Here is a 20,419-nt window from a genome sequence, read left to right as displayed (position 1 = left end):
AAGCCGCCAGGCCCGAAAGGTTGTAACATACCAAACACGCAAACAAGAAGGATTGTTCTTGAAATAGGATTGAGTTATCCTAACATAACCTTAAACTCCAGGGCTTAAGATTGTCATGACCTAGACAAGTTTGGAGAACATGTAAATCCTGCAAAAAATGTGAACAGTAGGCTGTATAATAACATAACAAAATGAGAAGATAAATATCTGGTATTTAGAGTATGATGAGATATTTATTTTCTTTTTCATAGAATTTACAGTGCAGAAGGAGGCCATTCGGCCCATCAAGTCTGCACCGGCTCTTGGGAAGAGCACCCTACCCAAGGTCCACACCTCCACCCTATCCCCATAACCCAGTAACCCCACCCAACACTAACGGCAATTTTGGACACTATGGGCAATTTATCATGGCCAATCCACCTAACCCGCACATCTTTGGGTTGTGGGGGTGAAACCCACGCAAGCACGTGAAGAATGTGCAAACTCCACACGGACAATGATGGAAAAGGTCATCAACAGTGCTATCAAGCAGCACTTACTTAGCAATAAGTTTCTCTGGGTCACTCGGCTCTTGACCTCATTACAGCCTTGGTTCAAACATGGACAAAAGAGCTGAACTCCAGGAGAGGAGGTGAGAGTGACTGCCCTTGACATCAAGGCCGCATTTGACCGAGTGTGGATTGGATGGATTTCTTTATTGTCACGTGTACCGAGGTACAGTGAAAAGTAATTTTCTGCGAGCAGCTCAACAGATCATTAAGCACATGAAAAGAAAAGGAAATAAAAGAAAATACATAATAGGGAACACAAGGTACACAATATAACTACATACATAAGCACCGGTATCGGATGAAGCATACAGAGGTGTAGTGTTAATGAGGTCAGTCCATAAGAGGGTCATTTAAGAGTCTGGTAACAGTGGGGAAGAAGCTGTTTTTGAGTCTGTTTGTGCGTGTTCTCAGACTTCTGTATCTCCTGCCCGATGGAAGAAGTTGGAAGTGTGAGTAAGCTGGGTGGGATGGGTCTTTGATTATGCTGCCCGGTTTCCCCAGGCAGCGGAGGTGTAGATGGAGTCAATGGATGGGAGGCAGGTTTGTGTGATGGACTGGGCTGTGCTCACGACTCTCTGAAGTTTCTTGCAGTCCTTGGCTGAGCAGTTGCCATACCAGGCTGTGATGCAGCCAGATAGGATGCTTTCTATGGTGCATCTGTAAAAGTTGGTAAGAGTTAATGTGGACATGCCGAATTTCCTTAGTTTCCTGAGGAAGTATAGGCGCTGTTGCGCTTTCTTGGTGGTAGCGTCAACATGGGTGGACCAGGACAGATTTTTGGTGAAGCGTGCCCCTAGGAATTAGAAACTGCTAACCATCGCCACCTCGGCCCTGTTGATGCAGACAGACGTGTGTAATTTGCTTCATGAAGTCAATGACCAGCTTATGTGTACTCAAGGAGCCCTAGCAAAGCTGGAGTTAATGGGAATCGGGGCAAACTCTCCATTGGTTGGACTCATACCAAGCACAAAGGAAGATGGCTGTGGTTATTGGAGGTCGGTCACCTCAGCTTCAGGACATCAGTGCAGGAGTTCCTCAGCATAGTCTCCTGTGCCCAACCATCTTCAGCTGCTTCATCAATAACCTTCCTGCCATCATATGGTCAGAGTGGGGATGTTCAGCACCATTCAAGATGATTCAAATACTGAAGCAGTCCATGTGCAAAAGCAACAAAGAGCGGGACAATATCAAAGTTTGGGCTGACAAGTGGCAAGTAGTATTTGCGCAACAGCAGTGCCTGGCAATGACCATCTCCAACAAGGGAGAATCTAACAATCACCCCTTGACATTCAGTGACATTGCCATCAATATCTTGAGAGTTACCACTGACCAGAAACTGAACTGGACTAGCCATATAAATAATGTGGCATTGAGAAAAGGTAGGGGATGTTTGTGACCATGTTTGATGAGCCGTTCGTTGCAGGGGGGGTGGGGGAGGGTGAAAAAGGGGAACAATCTGTACAGACTGTATAGTTGATTGTTGGGAAGTATGTTTCCCGGGGTATTTATTTGCTGTAACCTATTTTGATACATTTGTAATAAGATACATTTAAAAAAAAATAATGTGGCTACAAGAGCAGATCAGAGACTAGGAATCCTGCAGCAAGCAACTCACCTCCTGACTCCCCAAAGTCTATCCAACATCTACAAGAAGCAAGTCAGAAGTGTGATGGAATACTCTTTCTTTGCATGGAAGAGTGCAACTCCAACAACACTGAGGAAGCTTGAAACTATCCAGCACAAAGCAGAACTCTTCATTGGCATCCTTTCCATAAACTCCTCCACCATCAAAGAACAAGAACAAAGAAAAGTACAGCACAGGAACAGGCCCTTCGGCCCCCAAGCCCGTGCCGACCATGCTGCCCGACTAAACTACAATCTTCTACACTTCCTGGGTCCGTATCCCTCTATTCCCATCCTATTCATGTATTTGTCAAGATGCCCCTTAAATGTCACTATCGTCCCTGCTTCCACCACCTCCTCCGGTAGCGAGTTCCAGGCCCCCACTACCCTCTGTGTAAGAAAACTTGCCTCGTACATCTACTCTAAACCTCGCCCCTCGCACCTTAAACCTATGCCCCCTAGTAATTGACCCCTCTACCCTGGGGAATAGCCTCTGACTATCCACTCTGTCTATGCCCCTCATAATTTTGTAGACCTTTATCAGGTCGCCCCTCAACCTCCGTCGTTCCAGTGAGACTAAACAGAGTTTATTCAACCTCTCATCATAGCTAATGCCCTCCATACCAGGCAACATTCTGATAAATCTCTTCTGCACCCTCTCTAAAGCCTCCACATTCTTCTGGTAGTGTGGCGACCAGAATTGAACACTATACTCCACGTGTAGCCTAAATAAGGTTCTATACAGCTGCAACATGACTTGCCAATTCTTATACTCAATGCCCCGGCCAATGACGGCAAGCATGCCGTATGCCTTCTTGACTACCTTCTCCACCTGTGTTGCCCCATTCAGTGACGTGTGGACCTGTACACCTATATCGCTCGGACTTTCAATACTCTTGAGGGTTCTACCATTCACGGTATATTCCCTACCTGCATTAGGCCTTCCAAAATGCATTATCTCACATTTGTCCGGATTAAACTCCATCTGCCATCTCTCCGCCCAAGTCTCCAAACAATCCAAATCATCCTGTATCTTCTGACAGTCCTCATCGCTATCCGCAATTCCACCCAGCTTTGTGCCGTCTGCAAACTTACTAATCAGACCAGTTACATTTTCCTCCAAATCATTTATATATACTACAAACAGCAAAGGTCCCAGCACTGATCCCTGCGGAACACCACTAGTCACAGCCCTCCAATTAGAAAAGCATCCTTCCATTGCTACTCTCTGCCTTCTATGACCTAGCCAGTTCTGTATCCACCTTTCCTGCTCACCCCTGATCCCGTGTGACTTCACCTTTTGTACTAGTCTACCATGAGGGACCTTGTCAAAGGCCTTACTGAAGTCCACACAGACAACATCCACTGCCCTACCTGCATCAATCATCTTTGTGACCTCCTCGAAAAACTCTATCAAGTTAGTGAGACACGACCTCCCCTTCACAAAACCATGCTGCCTCTCACTAATACGTCCATTTGCTTCCAAATGGGAGCAGATCCTGTCTCGAAGAATTCTCTCCAGTAACACATCGCCACACATAGTTGCAGTTATGTATCATCTACGATGCACTTCAGGAACTCACCAAGGCTCCTTAGACATCACCTTCCAAACCCACGAATATTGCCATCCAGAAGGACAAAGGTAGCAGATACATCAGAACACCAACACCTAGATGTTCCCCTCCAAGTCCCATCCTGACTTTGAAAATATCTTGACATTTCTTCACTGTCGCTGGGTCAAAATCCTGGAACTCCTTCCCTAAAAGCACTGCGGGTGTACCGACACCACATGGTCTGCAGCAGTTCAAAAGACAGCTGACCACCACTTCTCAAGGACAATTAGGGATGGGCAATAAATGTTGGCCTAGCCAGTGAAGTCCACATTCCTTAAATTAATTTTTAAAAGTGACTTTTGGGTTCCCCTTTATGTTAGCTGCCTGTATCTTCTCATACTATCTCTTTGCCTCTCATTTCTTTTTTCACTACCACTCTGAATTTTTTCTAGCCAGCCTGGTTCTCATTTGTATTATCAAGCTGACGTCTGTCACATGTACCTTCTTTCTGCTTCATCATACTCTCATGACAAGGTTGTGGAATGATCAGACATGCAACAGAAGAAATTTAACAGAGAAATGAGAAATAATACATAGGTAGGAAGAATGGGAGAGACATACAGAATACAAAATACAATTTCAATGAGGATGCAGGAACAGGGAGACCTTGGGGGAATATGTGCTCAAACCATTGATGCTGGGAGGGCAGGTTAAGAAAGCAATTGAAAAAACTAAAGGGATCATGGGCTTTATATTCAGGGGGTGGGGTGAGAAAAAAATTGGAGTGCTACAAAGAAAAGGTGGGAAGTAGAGCTAGCTCAGTTGCTCTTGTAACAGGATACATTAAAAAGTGACTTGTGTTGGGCCAAAAATGACTGATTTTGCAGTTCAACTGCAGAAGGACAGCACTAATGTTATTCTGCCTTGCTGAAAATTCAAACTGGAAACGGGAAATATTCAGTATTTAAAAATTATAGGCAGGACTGACAAGCATTGGCATTTACAACATTGCTACAGAGATTAATTAAACAAAGACAGCACTTCCAAAAAAAATTTAAGAAAATGTTATCTTAAATAAATAGAAACTATGTGGTGAAATCTACAAATGATAGGATGTTTCTGGAGATTCAAATGTGGTGTACTGCAACTCGAACTTCAAGATTGGCAGGTTAACAAGCCAAATAACACATTGCACACTACATAAATGAGCTTCTGTTAAAATGACAAGGGTTGGGACTCTCCTGGAATAAGGAGGAAAAAAAAAAAAATCAAAAGAATTTCCTCGTTATAAATATTTATTAACAGGTATTATGCAAGCAAGATTGGATTGGCTGTTTTTATAACAAAATATAAAGTGAAGCTACTTCCAAGGTAAAACCCATCATTTTTCGTTTTCCAAAGTCAATAATGGAATTATTTGATGAGACGTCAAAGTTCATGATATCCAAAATAAATCCGAAGCAAACGTTTTTGGGAGATTATTCTCTATGAAGAATCGGAGGTGTAGAACCATTTAAAGTATTCATTCTCCTATTAAATCGGTCACTGCAATGTTTCTGTGACAACTGAGAGGTGCTTACTGATTAACACATCTGCATCAGTCAATTTTCGGCAACAATGTCCTCTTATACATTGAAGCACACTAGGATGAAAGTAAAGGAAAAACAAACTGACAAGCTGTTTATCCAAACCCACAGCAAATTTAAATGAGTAACTTGCATCCCTTCACCTACAGGCTTGTGATAGTGATTGGGCTGTTCATGGGAATATGAGCATTCTTCACGGCATATGGACCATGACCTCATTCTTTGTCTAATATATTCGCCAACAAGCTACAATACAGAAGAGTACTTTGTTAATAAACAGAGATGAACAAGTCACATATAACCAATGTGATGTGCGTACTGTCAGTTTTAAAACAACACCACTGGCAATTTTGTACAGCATTGTGATTTCTCCCAGCTGTTCCTCCATCTTCTCTGAATGAGATTAATACCAAATTGCATATGAAATTGTGCTGTTCATTTACTAATGCGTATAAGTTAACTGAGCAAAACAGGTTCGAGGAGCTAAATGACCTATGATGGTTTCTATTTCATATACTACTAAAAGCCTTAGGAGCAGCAGATACTCATTCCATTAGTGGACAACATTTAAAACAATGGCTCATCCACAATACAAGGGCAGTGTCCTAATTCACAGTGCCAAATACCACATTCACAAAATTGCTAACCAAATGAAATTTATTTGGCCAACTGCTAGACATAAATCCAGATAAGCCGAAGTCAAGTTGTGGTTAAGGATAGCTGCAGTTATCTTCTTGAAACGTAATTCAACTTACCAGCCGTCTTGATATTGGTTTCCCCGACGAAAATGGCTTTTGAAATAAAACCAAGAATATTGCAGATCTGACAACAGAGAAAACAGATTAGTCTTTGTGCACTTCTATAGTAATGTTATGACCAAGAGATTAATATATTTTTAAGCAACTGCAATGCTAAAGAATTCCACATGTTCAACCAATTGTTAGGTCTTAAAAATAATCTGCAGCATTGATAGGGTGAGTTTTTGATCTGGAAATCATTCAAACTTACCCCAGTTGGATAATGAAGACAAACTGGACAATATGGACAGCTTTAAGGACGTCATATGATTCAAAAATTCCAATAACCTTAAGGAACTTAGCCAGGCATAGCAATGTGATATACCGAGTTAACCTGCAGCAAAAAGGTCAAAATAGATCAGTATTTATTATGTGCCCTTGAATTAAAAATGACAAATGGCAAATCATAACGATGCTCATAATTTCTGAACTGTTACTGGCTCAGCTTATAGACAGCATCTGCATTAAGAAATGACGTTTTGAAAAATGTTGCACCACCTTATTCAAAAGTTGTTTTCTCTTTCAAAATTTCCCATACACAATTCTATTTAAAGTCATAGAATGTAACTGAAGGTGGCCCTTCAGCCCATTACATCTGCTTTTTGAAAGAGATAAGACCCACTCCCTTGCCTCTTTCCCTGCAAAACTTTCAAATATTTAAACAGCTCCCTTTCGGAAGTTATTATTCAATCTGCTGCCAAAATCCTTTCGGACAGTGCACCCCTGATCGCAACAACATGCTGCATAAAAGATATTCTCAGCACCCCTTGGGTTCTTTTTGCCATGAATTCTGTTGGTTGTTTAGGTACCTGCAGTCTTTGCCCGTGATGCTGTACAAGCACATACCTTTTTTTCATGACAATTCCCTCCCATTCCAACCCTGTGAAAAAGCCTTTACAATTGTACATGGCTTCCTCCTTTCTTGACAACTCCCATAGAATTAGGAAGGTCAAATAGGGAACAACGGTGTAAGCCAATAACCTGCAGTAGAATATAATTAAATGCCTGTCAAAAGCCCAGAGTTCAAAAGCATTCTGTCCATATTGGATTGGAGTTATTTATTGTCACGTGTACCGAGGTAGTGAAAAGTATTTTTCTGCGAGCAGCTCAACAGATCATTAAGTACATGGGAAGAAAAGGGAATGAAAGAAGATACAAAATAGGGCAACACAAGATATACAATGTAAGTACATAAGCACTGGCATCGGATGAAGCATACAGGGTATACTGTTAATGAAGTCAGTCCTTAAGAGGGTCATTTAGGAGTCTGGTGACAGTGGGGAAGAAGCTGTTTTGAGCCTGTTCGTGCGTGTTCTCAGACTTCTGTATCTCCTGCCAGATGGAAGAAGTTGGAAGAGTAAGCCGGGTGGGAGGGATCTTTGATTATGCTGCCCGCTTTCCCCAGGCAGCGGGAGGTGTAGATGGAGTCAATGAATGGGAGGCAGGTTCGTGTGATGGACTGGGCGGTGTTCACGACTCTCTGAAGTATCTTGCGGTCCTGGGCCGAGCAGTTGCCGTACCAGGCTGTGATAGGATGCTTTCTATGGTGCATCTGTAAAAGTTGGTGAGGTTTAATGTGGACATGCCGAATTTCCTTAGTTTCCTGAGGACATATAGGTGCTGTTGTGCTTTCTTGGTGGTAGCGTCGACGTGGGTGGACCAGGACAGATTTTTGGAGATGTGCACCCCTAGGAATTGCCTTCGTAAGGAAGCATATTGATGTGAAACATACAGCATTGACCAGCCAATTCATGTCAAGTTGGTAAAGTTATCGTTTTTGAACAGCACTGTTTAAACTAGATGGAAATCTATTTTACTTTGGACATGCGATGGGGATTTAAAGTACTGTTGCAATAACGATACTAATTTCATCACAAATATTCTGAGTCTCTGCTAGTCTTGAATGAAGGAATAAAGTTGCACACCCAAATTTGTAGCTAATAGCTTGGAAGTCAATAAGCTGCACAGATTGGGGAAGGAAATAAAAAACATATGGATTAAATGAGTGGGCAGAAGTGAGGCAGAGACAATTCATGCGGAAAAGGGTGAGGATTTGGATCCAAGAAAAATAAAACAATATTTTCTAATTATGACAGACTATGAGCTGTGAAGGAACCAAGGCACAGAAGGTTAATAAAATGTTGTCTTTAATCTTAGATTGGTTGTAAAAGTGGGGAGCAATGCTGCTGTTGCACATGACCTTGCTCAGACTCTACCTGTGTAATGTGGTCAGTTTTGGGTTCCATCTCAGGAAGAATATTATTCTTGGGTACAGAATGTAGATTCATAGGAATGATGAGGGGTTTAAAGGAGTAAATCAGCTAGGATGCACAACTTGGTTTTGCATTCACTGGAGTTTTAGAAGATTGAGAGGTAATCAATTTCTTTAAAGTGGTTAAGGAGCCTCTGGTGGGGGAATCCAAAGAGTGAAATCAGAAATGTATTTTTTCAGACAAACGATAGTGGTAATCTGAAACTTGTCCTCCAAAAAGAGGCAGGTTCTATGACCATTGAAATTTAAGACAGATTTGTTAATCAAGAATGTCATGCAATGTGGAGCAAAAAAGGGGAGGAAATAGAATTGTGATACAGATTAGTCATGATTGAACAGAATGGCCAAAGAAGCTCAAGTGGTTGAATGGCCTACATGTGTTACATGTTCCTAATTTGTTACATTTTAACTTTAATCCGTGCTGCTTTTTGATTTGAATTTACTTCATTCCAGAGTCAGTCTCCAGATTGCAGGTTGGATATTTTGGATAACCGTTGGGAGTAGAAAACTGACATCACTGTCAAAAAAAAAGGTCCCCGCTTTTGTAAGGGCCACGAAGAATCCAGCACGAGTTTTAAGGATACAAAATAATAACGTTTATTTACTATAACAATATATACACAACAGTAGCAGTAACTTCCCTTGCTACCTTCTCCTTCCTGCTGGTTCCTGAACTGGCCAGCTTATTTATACTAGGAGTTTCTCCTGCCCCCTCATTGGGGAAGTTCATACTCCCATAGGATTGTGGGATAGTCATTAGTCCCCAGCCAATCGTAAGTAGGCAGGTTATACCATCCCTCCTCCCCAAAGTCCAAGGAATCCACCGAAGACCCTGGCGAAGGAAGGCGGCGAACTAGTTCGGCCGCAGGCCAGACGCCATTTGCACGCGGCGCTGGATCAGGCGGCGTGTAACGAGACGGAGACCGGCGCTTCCGTGATGAACGGCGCGGTTGTACATCCACGGCCTGTGGACCCGAGGATTCCCCCTCTGATTCATCCTGTGTCTCCATCTCGGAGTCAGAGTCTGCTGCCTCCGTCATGTCAGCGTCTCTATCTCCATTTGGTCCCGTAACGACCTGCGCAGGCTTCAAGTAAGGCACCAGTGGAAGATTTTGAGGACTACCTTCCCTTGTCTCTGGTCTTTGCGGCTGTTGAAATGAGCTCCGGGGGCAGGGAATCTTTTGAGGGGATGATCTTCTGGACCGGACGTGGTCTACATGTTTTCGCTGGAGACGACCCTGGGCTTGCACTTGGTAAGATACAGGGTCCGTTTGGCGAAAGATTACACCAGGAACCCATTGGGCACCACCAGCAAAATTCCGCACGAATACTGGGTCACCGGGCGCAAACTGCCGAATAGGACGATGCCGAGACAATCCCTGTCCCTGCCGTTCTTGTGTGCGGCGTACTTTTGCGCCAATGTCCGGGAAGACCATACTAAGGCGGGTGCGAAGTCTTCGGCCCATTAGGAGTTCTGCGGGAGCTACCCCAGTCACTGCATGGGGGTTGGTCCTGTACGTAAACAAAAAGCGAGCCAGTCTCGTGTCCATTGATCCGGAAGACTGCTTCTTTAGGCCTCTTTTGAATGTTTGCACTGCACGCTCTGCCAACCCATTTGAAGCCGGGTGGTAAGGGGCAGTGCGGATATGGCGGATGCCGTTCATCTTTGTAAACCTAGCAAACTCCTCACTCGTGAATGGAGTGCCATTATCCGTGACCAGCACCTCGGGGAGGCCATGCGTACTAAATGATAAACGCATCTTTTCAATTGTTGCGCAGGACGTTGTCCCCTGCATCTTATGCACCTCCAGCCAGTTGGACTGGGCGTCAATTAGTAGAAGGAACATGGATCCCTGAAAAGGGCCTGCGAAATCTGCATGTAAGCGTGCCCAAGGCCGCCCTGGCCATTCCCAGTGATGTAGGGGCGCGGCCGGTGGAAGCTTCTGATGCTCCTGGCAAATGGAGCACTTTTGGGCCACCTTCTCAATGTCGGTGTCGAGGCCTGGCCACCAGACATAACTCCGGGCCAACATTTTCATCTTGGTCACGCCCGGATGCCCATTGTGCAAGTCTGATAAAATCAGCTCCTGGCCTTTTTCCGGGACAATCACACGCGTCCCCCACAAGAGGATGCCGTCTTCCACGCTGAACTCTGACAGCTTGGAGGAAAATGCCCGCAACTTGCCTGGGAGCTGTCTATGCTGCCCACCATACAGGACTATGTGCCGAACCTTTGACAAGACTGGCTCCGTCTGGGTCCACTCATGGATCTGTGATGCCGTGACAGGCAAGGTGTCCATAAAATTTAGGGTTGCAAACACCTCACTGGTCGTGGGGGTCGACATGGGGCAGGTCGATAAAGGCAATCGGCTCAGTGCGTCGGCATTTGCTATCTGCGTACCTGGTTTGTGCTCCAGAGAATACTCATATGCAGCAAGCAACAAAGCCCAGCGCTGGATCCGTGCAGAAGCAATGGGCGGTATTGGCTTATCCTCTCTGAAGAGTCCCAGCAGGGGCTTATGATCAGTCACGATAGTGAAATGGCGGCCATACACGTACTGGTGGAAGCGTTTCACCGCGAAAACCACTGCCAGGCCCTCCTTCTCGATCTGCGCGTACTTTTTCTCTGCTGCAGTCAATGTGCGGGAGGCGAAAGCTATCGGTCGCTCGGCCCCGTTCTCCATCTTGTGGGACAGGACAGCCCCAATACCATACGGGGATGCATCACATGTGACGAGCAAAGGCTTTCCCGGATCATAGAGGGTTAGTAACCCAGACAACGACAATTTTTGCTTTACCCGCCGGAAAGCGGTTTCTTGCGGCTGACCCCAAACCCAGGTGTGATTTTTCTTTAGCAGCAGGTGCAAGGGGGCCAGCGTAGTTGCCAGATTGGGGAGGAACTTCCCGTAATAGTTTACGAGACCGAGAAAAGAACGAAGATGCGAAGTGTCAGTCGGGGTGGGGGCATGTTGAATTGCACGCACCTTCTCTGCGACGGGGTGCAGACCCTCGCGGCCCACCCGATAACCTAGGTAGACTACTTCTTTTGCCTGAAATACGCACTTTGTGTGACGTAAACGGACTCCAGCCTCCGAAAGGCGTCCAAGGACAGCCTCCAGATTTTCCAAATGCTCTTGCTCCGACGTCCCTGTAATCAACACGTCATCTAGGTAGACAGCCACACGTGGTAAACCTCTCAAAATGCCCTCCATAACACGTTGAAAAATTGCGCAGGCAGAGGATACTCCAAAGGGCAACCGTGTATATTCATACAGGCCCCGGTGTGTGTTAATTGTTACATATGGTCGGGAGGCAGGGTCCAGCTCCAACTGCAGGTAGGCGTGACTCATATCTAATTTTGTGAATGAGAGTCCACCTGCAAGTTTCGCATAGAGATCCTCTATGCGAGGCATTGGGTATCGGTCGAGTCGGGAAACTGTATTCACTGTAAGTTTATAGTCGCCACACAAGCGAACTGTGGCATCTGGCTTCATTACTGGTACAATTGGTGCTGCCCAGTCAGCAAAACGGACGGGCCTGATAATACCCAAACTCTCCAAACGAGTGAGCTCCCCTTCTACCTTCTCGAGTAAAGCGTAAGGCACTGGGCGCGCCCGGAAATAGCGCGGCGTGGCTCCTGGTTCAACTTGATACGGGCTACGGCCCCTTTTATTTTCCCCAAACCAGGCTGGAATACCTCTGGATATCGTCCTAGCACTTCAGTCAACCCTCCATAAACTGTTTGGAGGATGTGCTGCCATTGCAACCTCGCAAATGGCGCAACCAGTTCCGACCCAACAGGCTGGGCCCATGGCCACGCACTACGATAAGTGGGAAACGCCCCTCCTGGCGTCCATAGACAACAGGGGTCATTGTAGTTCCTGCAATGTCCAGTGGTTCCCCCGTGTAGGTGGCCAACCTGGCCTGTGAGTCAGTTAATGTAAGGGTCTATATACCCTGCTTGATGCGGTCGAATGTCCTCTGGGCGATCACGGAGACCGCTGCGCCAGTATCCAACTCCATCTCCAGCGGGTGGCCATTGACCCGTACTGTCACCTTAATGGGGGCCACATGGGGAGCTGCCACACAATGCAGCTGCAGGCAGTCATCCTCCGTCTCCACGTCCTCAGGAGTGGTCGCCGCAGGTTCATCCACATGGAAGGTACGGCCTCTGGGCTGGTCCCAGTTACGGCCCCTGGGCTGGTCCCAGTTTCGGTCGGAACGACGGCGCCTCTGGATTCCCCAGGACCGCCGTCCGCGACGGGGTCGGCGCCTACAAGTCTGACACGGACATGGCTCCTCATCCATTGGCTCTGGAGAAGGCTCCCTTCGGGGAGGAATGTCCGATGGCCACTGGCGTCGGTCCGGTCATTGCCTCGCAGGAGTGCGGGGGGATGTTTTTGGGCGGAAAGGGTTGCGCCCCAAGGCATGCACTTCCATTCCCTGTAGCTCCTGTACTCCTCGCTCTGCGCTCTCTCGGGACAAGACTATTTGTATTGCCTGTTGAAAAGTCAATGTTGGCTCCGCTAACAACTTTCTCTGGGTTGCTGCATTGTTAATACCGCAAACCAAACGGTCGCGTAACATTTCTGACAAGAACATAAGAACTAGGAGCAGGAGTAGGCCATCTGGCCCCTCGAGCCTGCTCCGCCATTCAATGAGATCATGGCTGATCTTTTGTGGACTCAGCTCCACTTTCCAGCCCGAACACCATAACCCATAATCCCTTTATTCTTCAAAAAACTATCTATGTACCATAGTCACAGTAGTCACAGTATTCCGCAATCCCGCGTAGCCTGGATAAAAAAATCGGCAAGGGATTCTCCAGGGGTCCTCTCAGCGGTATTAAACCGGTAACGCTGGACTATCGTGGACGGGGTTGGGTTAAAGTGTTGCCCCACTATATTCACAAGTTCGTCAAACGTTTTGGTGTCCGGCGCAGCTGGGTACGTAAGGCTCCTAATCACCCCAAACGTATGCGGCCCGCAGGCGGTGAGCAATATGACCACCTGGCGCTCGTTTTCAGTGATATTGTTTGCCCGGAAATAGTAACGCATCCGTTGTGTGTACTGGTTCCAGCTTTCCAGCGCAGCATCAAAAACATCCAAACGTCCGTACAGAGGCATGGTATAATAGAAAACACCTTCCAACCTGTATCCAACAAAAATCCAGGGAGGTGGCTTCAGCAGTGTAGACAGCTATTCACTTTTACCTTCGTCGCCAGTTTTGTAAGGGCCACGAAGAATCCAGCACGAGTTTTAAGGATACAAAGTAATAACGTTTATTTACTATCACAATATATACACAACAGTAGCAGTAACTTCCCTTGCTACTTTCTCCTTCCTGCTGGTTCCTGAACTGGCCAGCTTATTTATACTAGGTGTTTCTCCGCCCCCCTCATTGGGGAAGTTCATACTCCCATAGGATTGTGGGATAGTCATTAGTCCCCAGCCAATCGTAAGTAGGCAGGTTATAACACCCGCCATCAGCAACATCTACATAATATGTGGTTGGCACTTTAATTTTTACACCGGCAAGATGTTATTTCTAGAAAGGGGTAAAACAAAACTCCGATACGCTTAAGCAGATTTGTCAACTCTCGGTTCTTGACAAGTGATTGATTCTGCGCTACAAAGTCTATGGTTCCATTTTTTTTTCCTTTCATGGGATGTGCGGTGAGGCTAACATTAGTTGCCCAACCCGAATTGCCTTTAAGAAAGTGGTGGTGTGCTGCCTGCTTTTAACTGTTGCAGTCCACATGCTGTTGGAACACCCATGGTGCTGTTAGGAAGTTCCAGGATTTCAAAGGAACGGTGATATAGTTCCAAGTCAGGATGGTGTGTGGCTTGGAGGGGAAATTGTAGGCTGTGGTGCTTCTATGCATCTGCTGCCCATGTCCTTCTAGATGGCAGAGGCCTTGAGTTTGGAAGCTGCTGTCAAAGGAGCCTTGGTGAGTTGCTGTGGTGCATCTTGTAGATAGCATACACTGCTGCCACTGTGCATTGGTGCTGGAGGGAGTGAATGTTTAAGTTGATGGATGGGGTGCCATTCAAGTGGACTGCTTTGTCCTCGATGGTGTTGAGCTCCTTGGTGCCACATTCATCCGTCATCACACTCCTGACTTTAAAGGAGCAAATATGACTATGAAAAGAGGACAGATTATTGGTACTAACTTTATCTTATGCTTGTGAAGAGCTTTAGCCATTAGAAAAATGATCTAAATGGTCCCTCCCTGTGCTAAATTTCTTAAACTAGAGGCGTAGGCTGGGATTTAACCTGGAGACAGTAGCACCACCCACCAGTTAGAAGATTGTTGGCGAGCCCACCTCTGCTGGCCAGGGCAGCAATGATGTAACTTTGCGTGACTCAGTCAATTAGTTGTCTGATCTGATGGCTTCCACCCCCCAGAAACAGGACGTGGTGCCTCTAAGAGCGGGTGGTCACTGCTGGAACTGCAGCCAGTCCTATGCAAGCGTGGGTGGCCGTTTCCACTGGGGGGTCTTCAGTTGGGTACAGGTTGCCTGAACAGGAGGGACCCAGGCTGTCAGACCGGCAGGATATATGTTATGTACCTCTCCCTGGTAAAATACTCAACTTGTTCCAGGAATGGGTGGGAAGGCCAACACCGACCTGGCCAATAGTGAAATACCAGGTGCAATGTCATTCTCTAACATCCTGGCCAATTGGGGTAGGGGGGGGGGGGGGGGGGCACCTAAAATTCCAGTTCAAATCTAACAAATTTTACTTTGAAAATGTCACCCAGTCTGACATTTCCAAATAAAATTTGTTATGATTTGAACTAAAAATCTTCTTCCTTGATATCTCTTTGTCTCCATTTCTGGTGATAGATTGATCACCAATATTCATTACAAACCCATCAACTCCCACTGCTCCTCACACCCTGCTTCCTGGAAGGACTCCATCCCATTCTCCTGGTTTCTCTGTCTCAGTCATTTCCACCAACTCCAACATGATGCTATCACAAAACAAATCTTCCCTCACCCCGTACTGTGAGCATTCTGCAGGGACTGCTCCATCCGTGGCACCCTGGTCCATTCCTGCATCATACCAAACTCCCCATCCACTTCCCACGCAATTACAGATGGTATAATGCCTGCCCCTTTAGCTCCTCCCTCCTCGCTATTCAAGACCCCAACACTCCTTTCAGGTGAAGCAGCATACCACTAGAACTTTGTTCAATTTGATTTATTGCATTTACTGCTCCCATGCACTCTCCCTTACATTGTGGAGACTAATTGCAGAACCCCTCCACTCATGCGCAAGCATAACCCCCAACTTTCCTCTTGTTTGCCACTTTAACTCAGCACCCTGCTCTCATATTTGTGCTTAAACAAAGGCGATTACAATGGGATGAGAGAAGAACTAGCTAAGGTAGACTGGGAGCAAAGACTTCATGGTGAAGCAGTTGAGGAACAGTGGAGAACCTTCCGAGCGATCTTTCACAGTGTTCAGAAAAGGTTCATACCGACAAAAAAGAAAGACAGTAGAAAGGGGAAAAATCGACCGTGGATATCTAAGGAGGTGAGGGAGAGTATCAAATTGAAGGAAAAAACATACAAAGTGGCAAAAATTAGTGGGAGACTAGAGGACTGGGAAGTCTTTAGGGGACAACAGAAAGCTACTAAAAAAGCTATAAAGAAGAGTAAGGTAGACTATGAAAGTAAACTGGCTCAGAACATAAAAGCAGATAGTAAAAGCTTCTACAAATATATAAGACAAAAAAGAGTGGCTAAGGTAAATATTGGTCCTTTGGAAGATGAGAAGGGAGATTTAATAATAGGAGACGGGGAAATGGCTGAGGAGCTGAACAGGTTTTTTGGGTCAGTCTTCACAGTGGAGGACACAAATAACATGCCAGTGACTGATGGAAATAAAGATATGATAGGCGAGGACCTTGAGATGATTGTAATCACTAAGGAGGCAGTATTGGGCAAGCTAATGGGGCTAAAGGTAGACAAGTCTCCTGGCCCTGATGGGATGCATCCCAGAGTGTTAAAAGAGATGGCTAAGGAAATTGTAAACGCACTAGTGATAATTTATCAAAATTCACTAGGCTCTGGGGTGGTCCCAGAGGATTGGAAAGTAGCAAACGTGACACCACTGTTTAAAAAAGGAGGTCGGCAGAAAGCGGGTAATTATAGGCCGGTAAGCTTAACTTCGGTTGTAGGGAAAATGCTGGAATCTATCATTGAGGAAATAGCGGGGCACCTGGAGGGAAATTGTCCCATTGGGCAGACGCAGCATGGGTTCACAAAGGGTAGGTCGTGTCTGACTAATTTGGTCGAATTTGAGGACGTTACCAGTGCAGTAGATAACGGGGAGCCAATGGATGTGGTATATCTGGATTTCCAGAAAGCTTTTGACAAGGTGCCAGACAAAAGGTTGCTGCATAAACTAAAGATGCATGGCATTGAGGGTAAAGTGGTAGCATGGGTAGAGGATTGGTTAACTAACAGAAAGCAGAGAGTGGGGATAAATGGGTGTTTCTCTGGTTGGCAACCTGTAACTAGTGGGGTCCCTCAAGGATCAGTGTTGGGCCCGCAGTTGTTCACAATTTACATAGACGATTTGGAGTTGGGGACCAAGTGCAATGTGCCAAAGTTTGCAGACGACACTAAGATGAGTGGTGAAGCAAAAAGTGCAGAGGATACCGGAAGTCTGCAGAAGGATTTGGATAGGTTAGGTGAATGGGCTAGGGTCTGGCAGATGGAATTCAATGTTGCCAAGTGTGAGGCTATCCATTTTGGAAGGAATAACAGCAGAATGGATTATTATTTAAACGGTAAGATGTTAAAACATGCTGCTGTGCAGAGGGACCTGGGTGTGCTGGTGCACGAGTCGCAAAAAGTTGGTGTGCAGGTGCAACAGGTGATTAAGAAGGCTAATCGAGTTTTGTCTTTCGTTGCTAGAGGGATGGAGTTCAAGACTAGGGAGGTTATGCTGCAATTGTATAGGGTGTTGGTGAGGCCGCATCTGGAGTATTGTGTTCAGTTTTGGTCTCCTTACCTGAGAAAGGACAGATTGGCACTGGAGGGAGTGCAGAGGAGATTCACTAGGTTGATCCCAGAGTTGAGGGGATTAGATTGTGACGAGAGGTTGAGTAGACTGGGACTGTACTCATTGGAGTTTAGAAGGATGCGGGGGGATCTTATTGAAACATATAAAATTATGAAGGGAATAGATAGGATAGATGCGGGCAGGTTGTTTCCACTGGTCGGGGAAAGCAGAACTAGGGGGCATAGCCTCAAAATAAGGGGAAGTAGATTTAGGACGGAGTGTAGGAGGAACCTCTTCCCCCCAAAGGGTTGTGAATCTCTGGAATTCCTTGTCCAGTGAAGCAGTTGAGGCTCCTTCTTTAAACGTTTTTAAGAAAAAGATAGATACCTTTCTAAGGAATAAAGGGATTCGGGGATATGGTGTACGGGCCGGAGAGTGGAGCCGAGTCCACAAAGATCAGCCATGATCTGATCAAATGGCGGAGCAGGCTCGAGGGGCCAGATGGCCTACTCCTGTTCCTAGTTCTTATATCCACTCGCCCATCCTTGAACTGCTGCAATTCTTCAGAGAAGTCCAACGCAAGCTGGAGGAGCAGCATCTTCACATTACAGCCATCAGGACATAACACGGAGTTCAACAACTTTAGACTGCGACCTCTCTCCTTCATCCTAAACCCTTTTTAAAAATAAATATCCCATACATGTATCATGTAGCAAATAAAATTCCCTCCCCCCCCCCCCCACCTCCAGGCTGTCTTTTTTTCTTAAGGTTGTTACACCTTATTGCAATCTCAGTTATGCTCTCCCTTTCTTTAGTTATGAAGAGCCGAACAGACTCGAAACAAACTGTTTTCTCTCTCTACAGATGCTGCCAGATCTGCGTTTATCCAGAATCCTGTTCCTGTTTCAGATTCCAGCAACTGCAATATTTTGCTTATTTCCATATATTTTTTCTTTGCTTGAAATTTGTCATTTTCTTCAGATGCTGATCAAACTGTGCCACACTATACCTTTGAATGTCTTCTACTTATTTTAGTTTACACACCTTTTCCTCCTTTCTCTCTTCTGAAGGTACTGAGGCCTCACTGATGTGCAGCTCTGACACCCTACAATACCATATTCAAGTCTCATTCTTCAAGTGAAGTCTTGGCAGTGAGTGTCAGCAAGTTAAGACAATTGTAGTGGTAGTCAGAGTTGACGCTCATCCTGTTCTCATCCAATAACCATACAACACGTGCACACACATCCAGCAAAGGATCATATAACATTAATCAGAGACTGATTGGTCTTCTAGACTAGTTTTGCGAAGCACTCAAGTGGGGAATTTTCAGGTCTTTCTGCTTAATCAGCCTGGGTTTTACAGCATGTCATATGCAATGACATGGCTTCAATGGCTGATGTAGTGTGCATATGTAATGTGGTACAGAAGATATCACCTTTGTGTGAGGCAAGCTGAATACACCAATAGGTCATTTGCTGTCATTTTCCATGTTCTGTTTTCTACCCTGCACCACCGTCCCTTAACCCAGAGACACTGAAGCACCAGCGACACCATTGGTTTTGCAAGCGCTGAGTCTTTCTGCCAAATTCCGCAAGTTCAAATGGAACACAAAGACAATTTGGCCCATCGTGTCCATGAGCTGTCCAACCTAATGCCACTTTTGAACTCTTGTGGTGTAGCCTTGTAGGCAATGGCAGTTCAAAAGCCAATAGCAAAGTGTTTTTTTTAATGCAGTAGGACTTTCTGCCTGTACCAGCTTTTGGGGCAGAGACCCCCAGACCCCAACACCCTCTGGGTGAACAAATTACGTAACTTCTCTCTAATTCTACAATTGCTTTCAAATGTAAATCTGTGACCCCGGTTATTGACCTATTTGCTAAGGAAGAATTGGTCTTTCGGCTTCACTCGGTCTAAACCCTTCATAATTTTCTGAATCAGATTATTGTCTGTCCCAGGACACTTTTACCTGGAGCTGGGCACATCCACAGGGCCCAGCCTGGCGCTGGAGATGATGTTGTTGCTGTATTTCTCCTCCATCCTTCACCGGGGGGGCACTTCCTGCTGCTGCCGCCTCCTCACCAGCTGAGCTGCTTCTCGCTGCCTGAACGATTCGCCATCAGTCACAGGCCAGAAGCCTGCGGCTCGAGTGTTTGAGCGGACCACGCTTCAGCCTGCCAGGGAGCCAGCGGTGGAGGAGCTGATCCCGCACCCACAGCGGACGCTTGATGCGGCCGCAACAAAAGGCAACCCGTCAACCCGGGTCCAGCACCTTCCCGGAATTCCGACCGGCCAGCCGACACCTTCCCGACCTCCCCACATTCCGCCCCCTACCGACCGGCACAACCCCGGCCTCCCCACATTCCGCCCCCTACCGACCGGCACAACCCCGGTCTCCCCGCTTTCCGCCCCCTACCGACCGGCACAACCCCGGCCTCCCCGCTTTCCGCCCCCTACCGACCGGCACAACCCCGGCCTCCCCGCATTCCGCCCCCTCCCGACCGGCACCACCCCGGCCTCCACGCATTCCGCCCCCTCCCGACCGGCACCACCCAGGCCTCCACGCATTCCGCCCCCTACCGACCGGCACCACCCCGGCCTCCACGCATTCCGCCCCCTACCGACCGGCACCACCCAGGCCTCCACGCATTCCGCCCCCTACCGACCGGCACCACCCCGGCCTCCACGCATTCCGCCCCCTACCGACCGGCACCACCCCGGCCTCCCCGCATTCCGCCCCCTACCGACCAGCTCCTTCCCGACCTTCTGCCCCCTCCCGACCGGCATGACCCCGACCTCCCCGCATTCCTCCCCCTACCGACCGGCACCACCCCGACCTCCCTACATTCCGCCCCCTACCGACCGACACCGTCCCGACCTCCCCGCATTCCGCCCCCTACCGACCGGCACCGTCCCGACTTCGCCGCATTCCGCCCCCTGCTGCCCACCCTGCGACTCTTGCTGAAAGGCCTCTCTGGCACAAGGCCTTCCTTGGTAACTGACTCCAAGCAGTAAATTGTTC

General features: G+C 46.9%; 1 protein-coding gene across 1 annotated transcript in view; it reads right to left on the bottom strand.

The window, feature by feature from the left end:
- Nucleotides 1–19,705, bottom strand: part of slc30a5 (solute carrier family 30 member 5) — a 65,074-nt gene extending 45,369 nt beyond the window's left edge. Inside the window, exons 1-3 of the mRNA XM_072515969.1 lie at nt 19,367–19,705; nt 6,322–6,444; nt 6,069–6,135 (exon numbers count right to left, since the gene is read on the bottom strand). Of these exons, the coding sequence (XP_072372070.1) occupies nt 6,069–6,135; nt 6,322–6,444; nt 19,367–19,437 (261 nt within the window). The 5' untranslated portion in view covers nt 19,438–19,705. The remainder of the gene's footprint in view (nt 1–6,068; nt 6,136–6,321; nt 6,445–19,366) is intronic.
- Nucleotides 19,706–20,419: the final 714 nt, after the last annotated feature.

This window comes from Scyliorhinus torazame, chromosome 9 (genome assembly GCF_047496885.1).
Source record: "Scyliorhinus torazame isolate Kashiwa2021f chromosome 9, sScyTor2.1, whole genome shotgun sequence".
NCBI classification, from domain to species: domain Eukaryota; kingdom Metazoa; phylum Chordata; class Chondrichthyes; order Carcharhiniformes; family Scyliorhinidae; genus Scyliorhinus; species Scyliorhinus torazame.
Note: the sequence above shows the minus strand (reverse complement) of the source record. Positions and strands in the feature narration are given on the sequence as shown.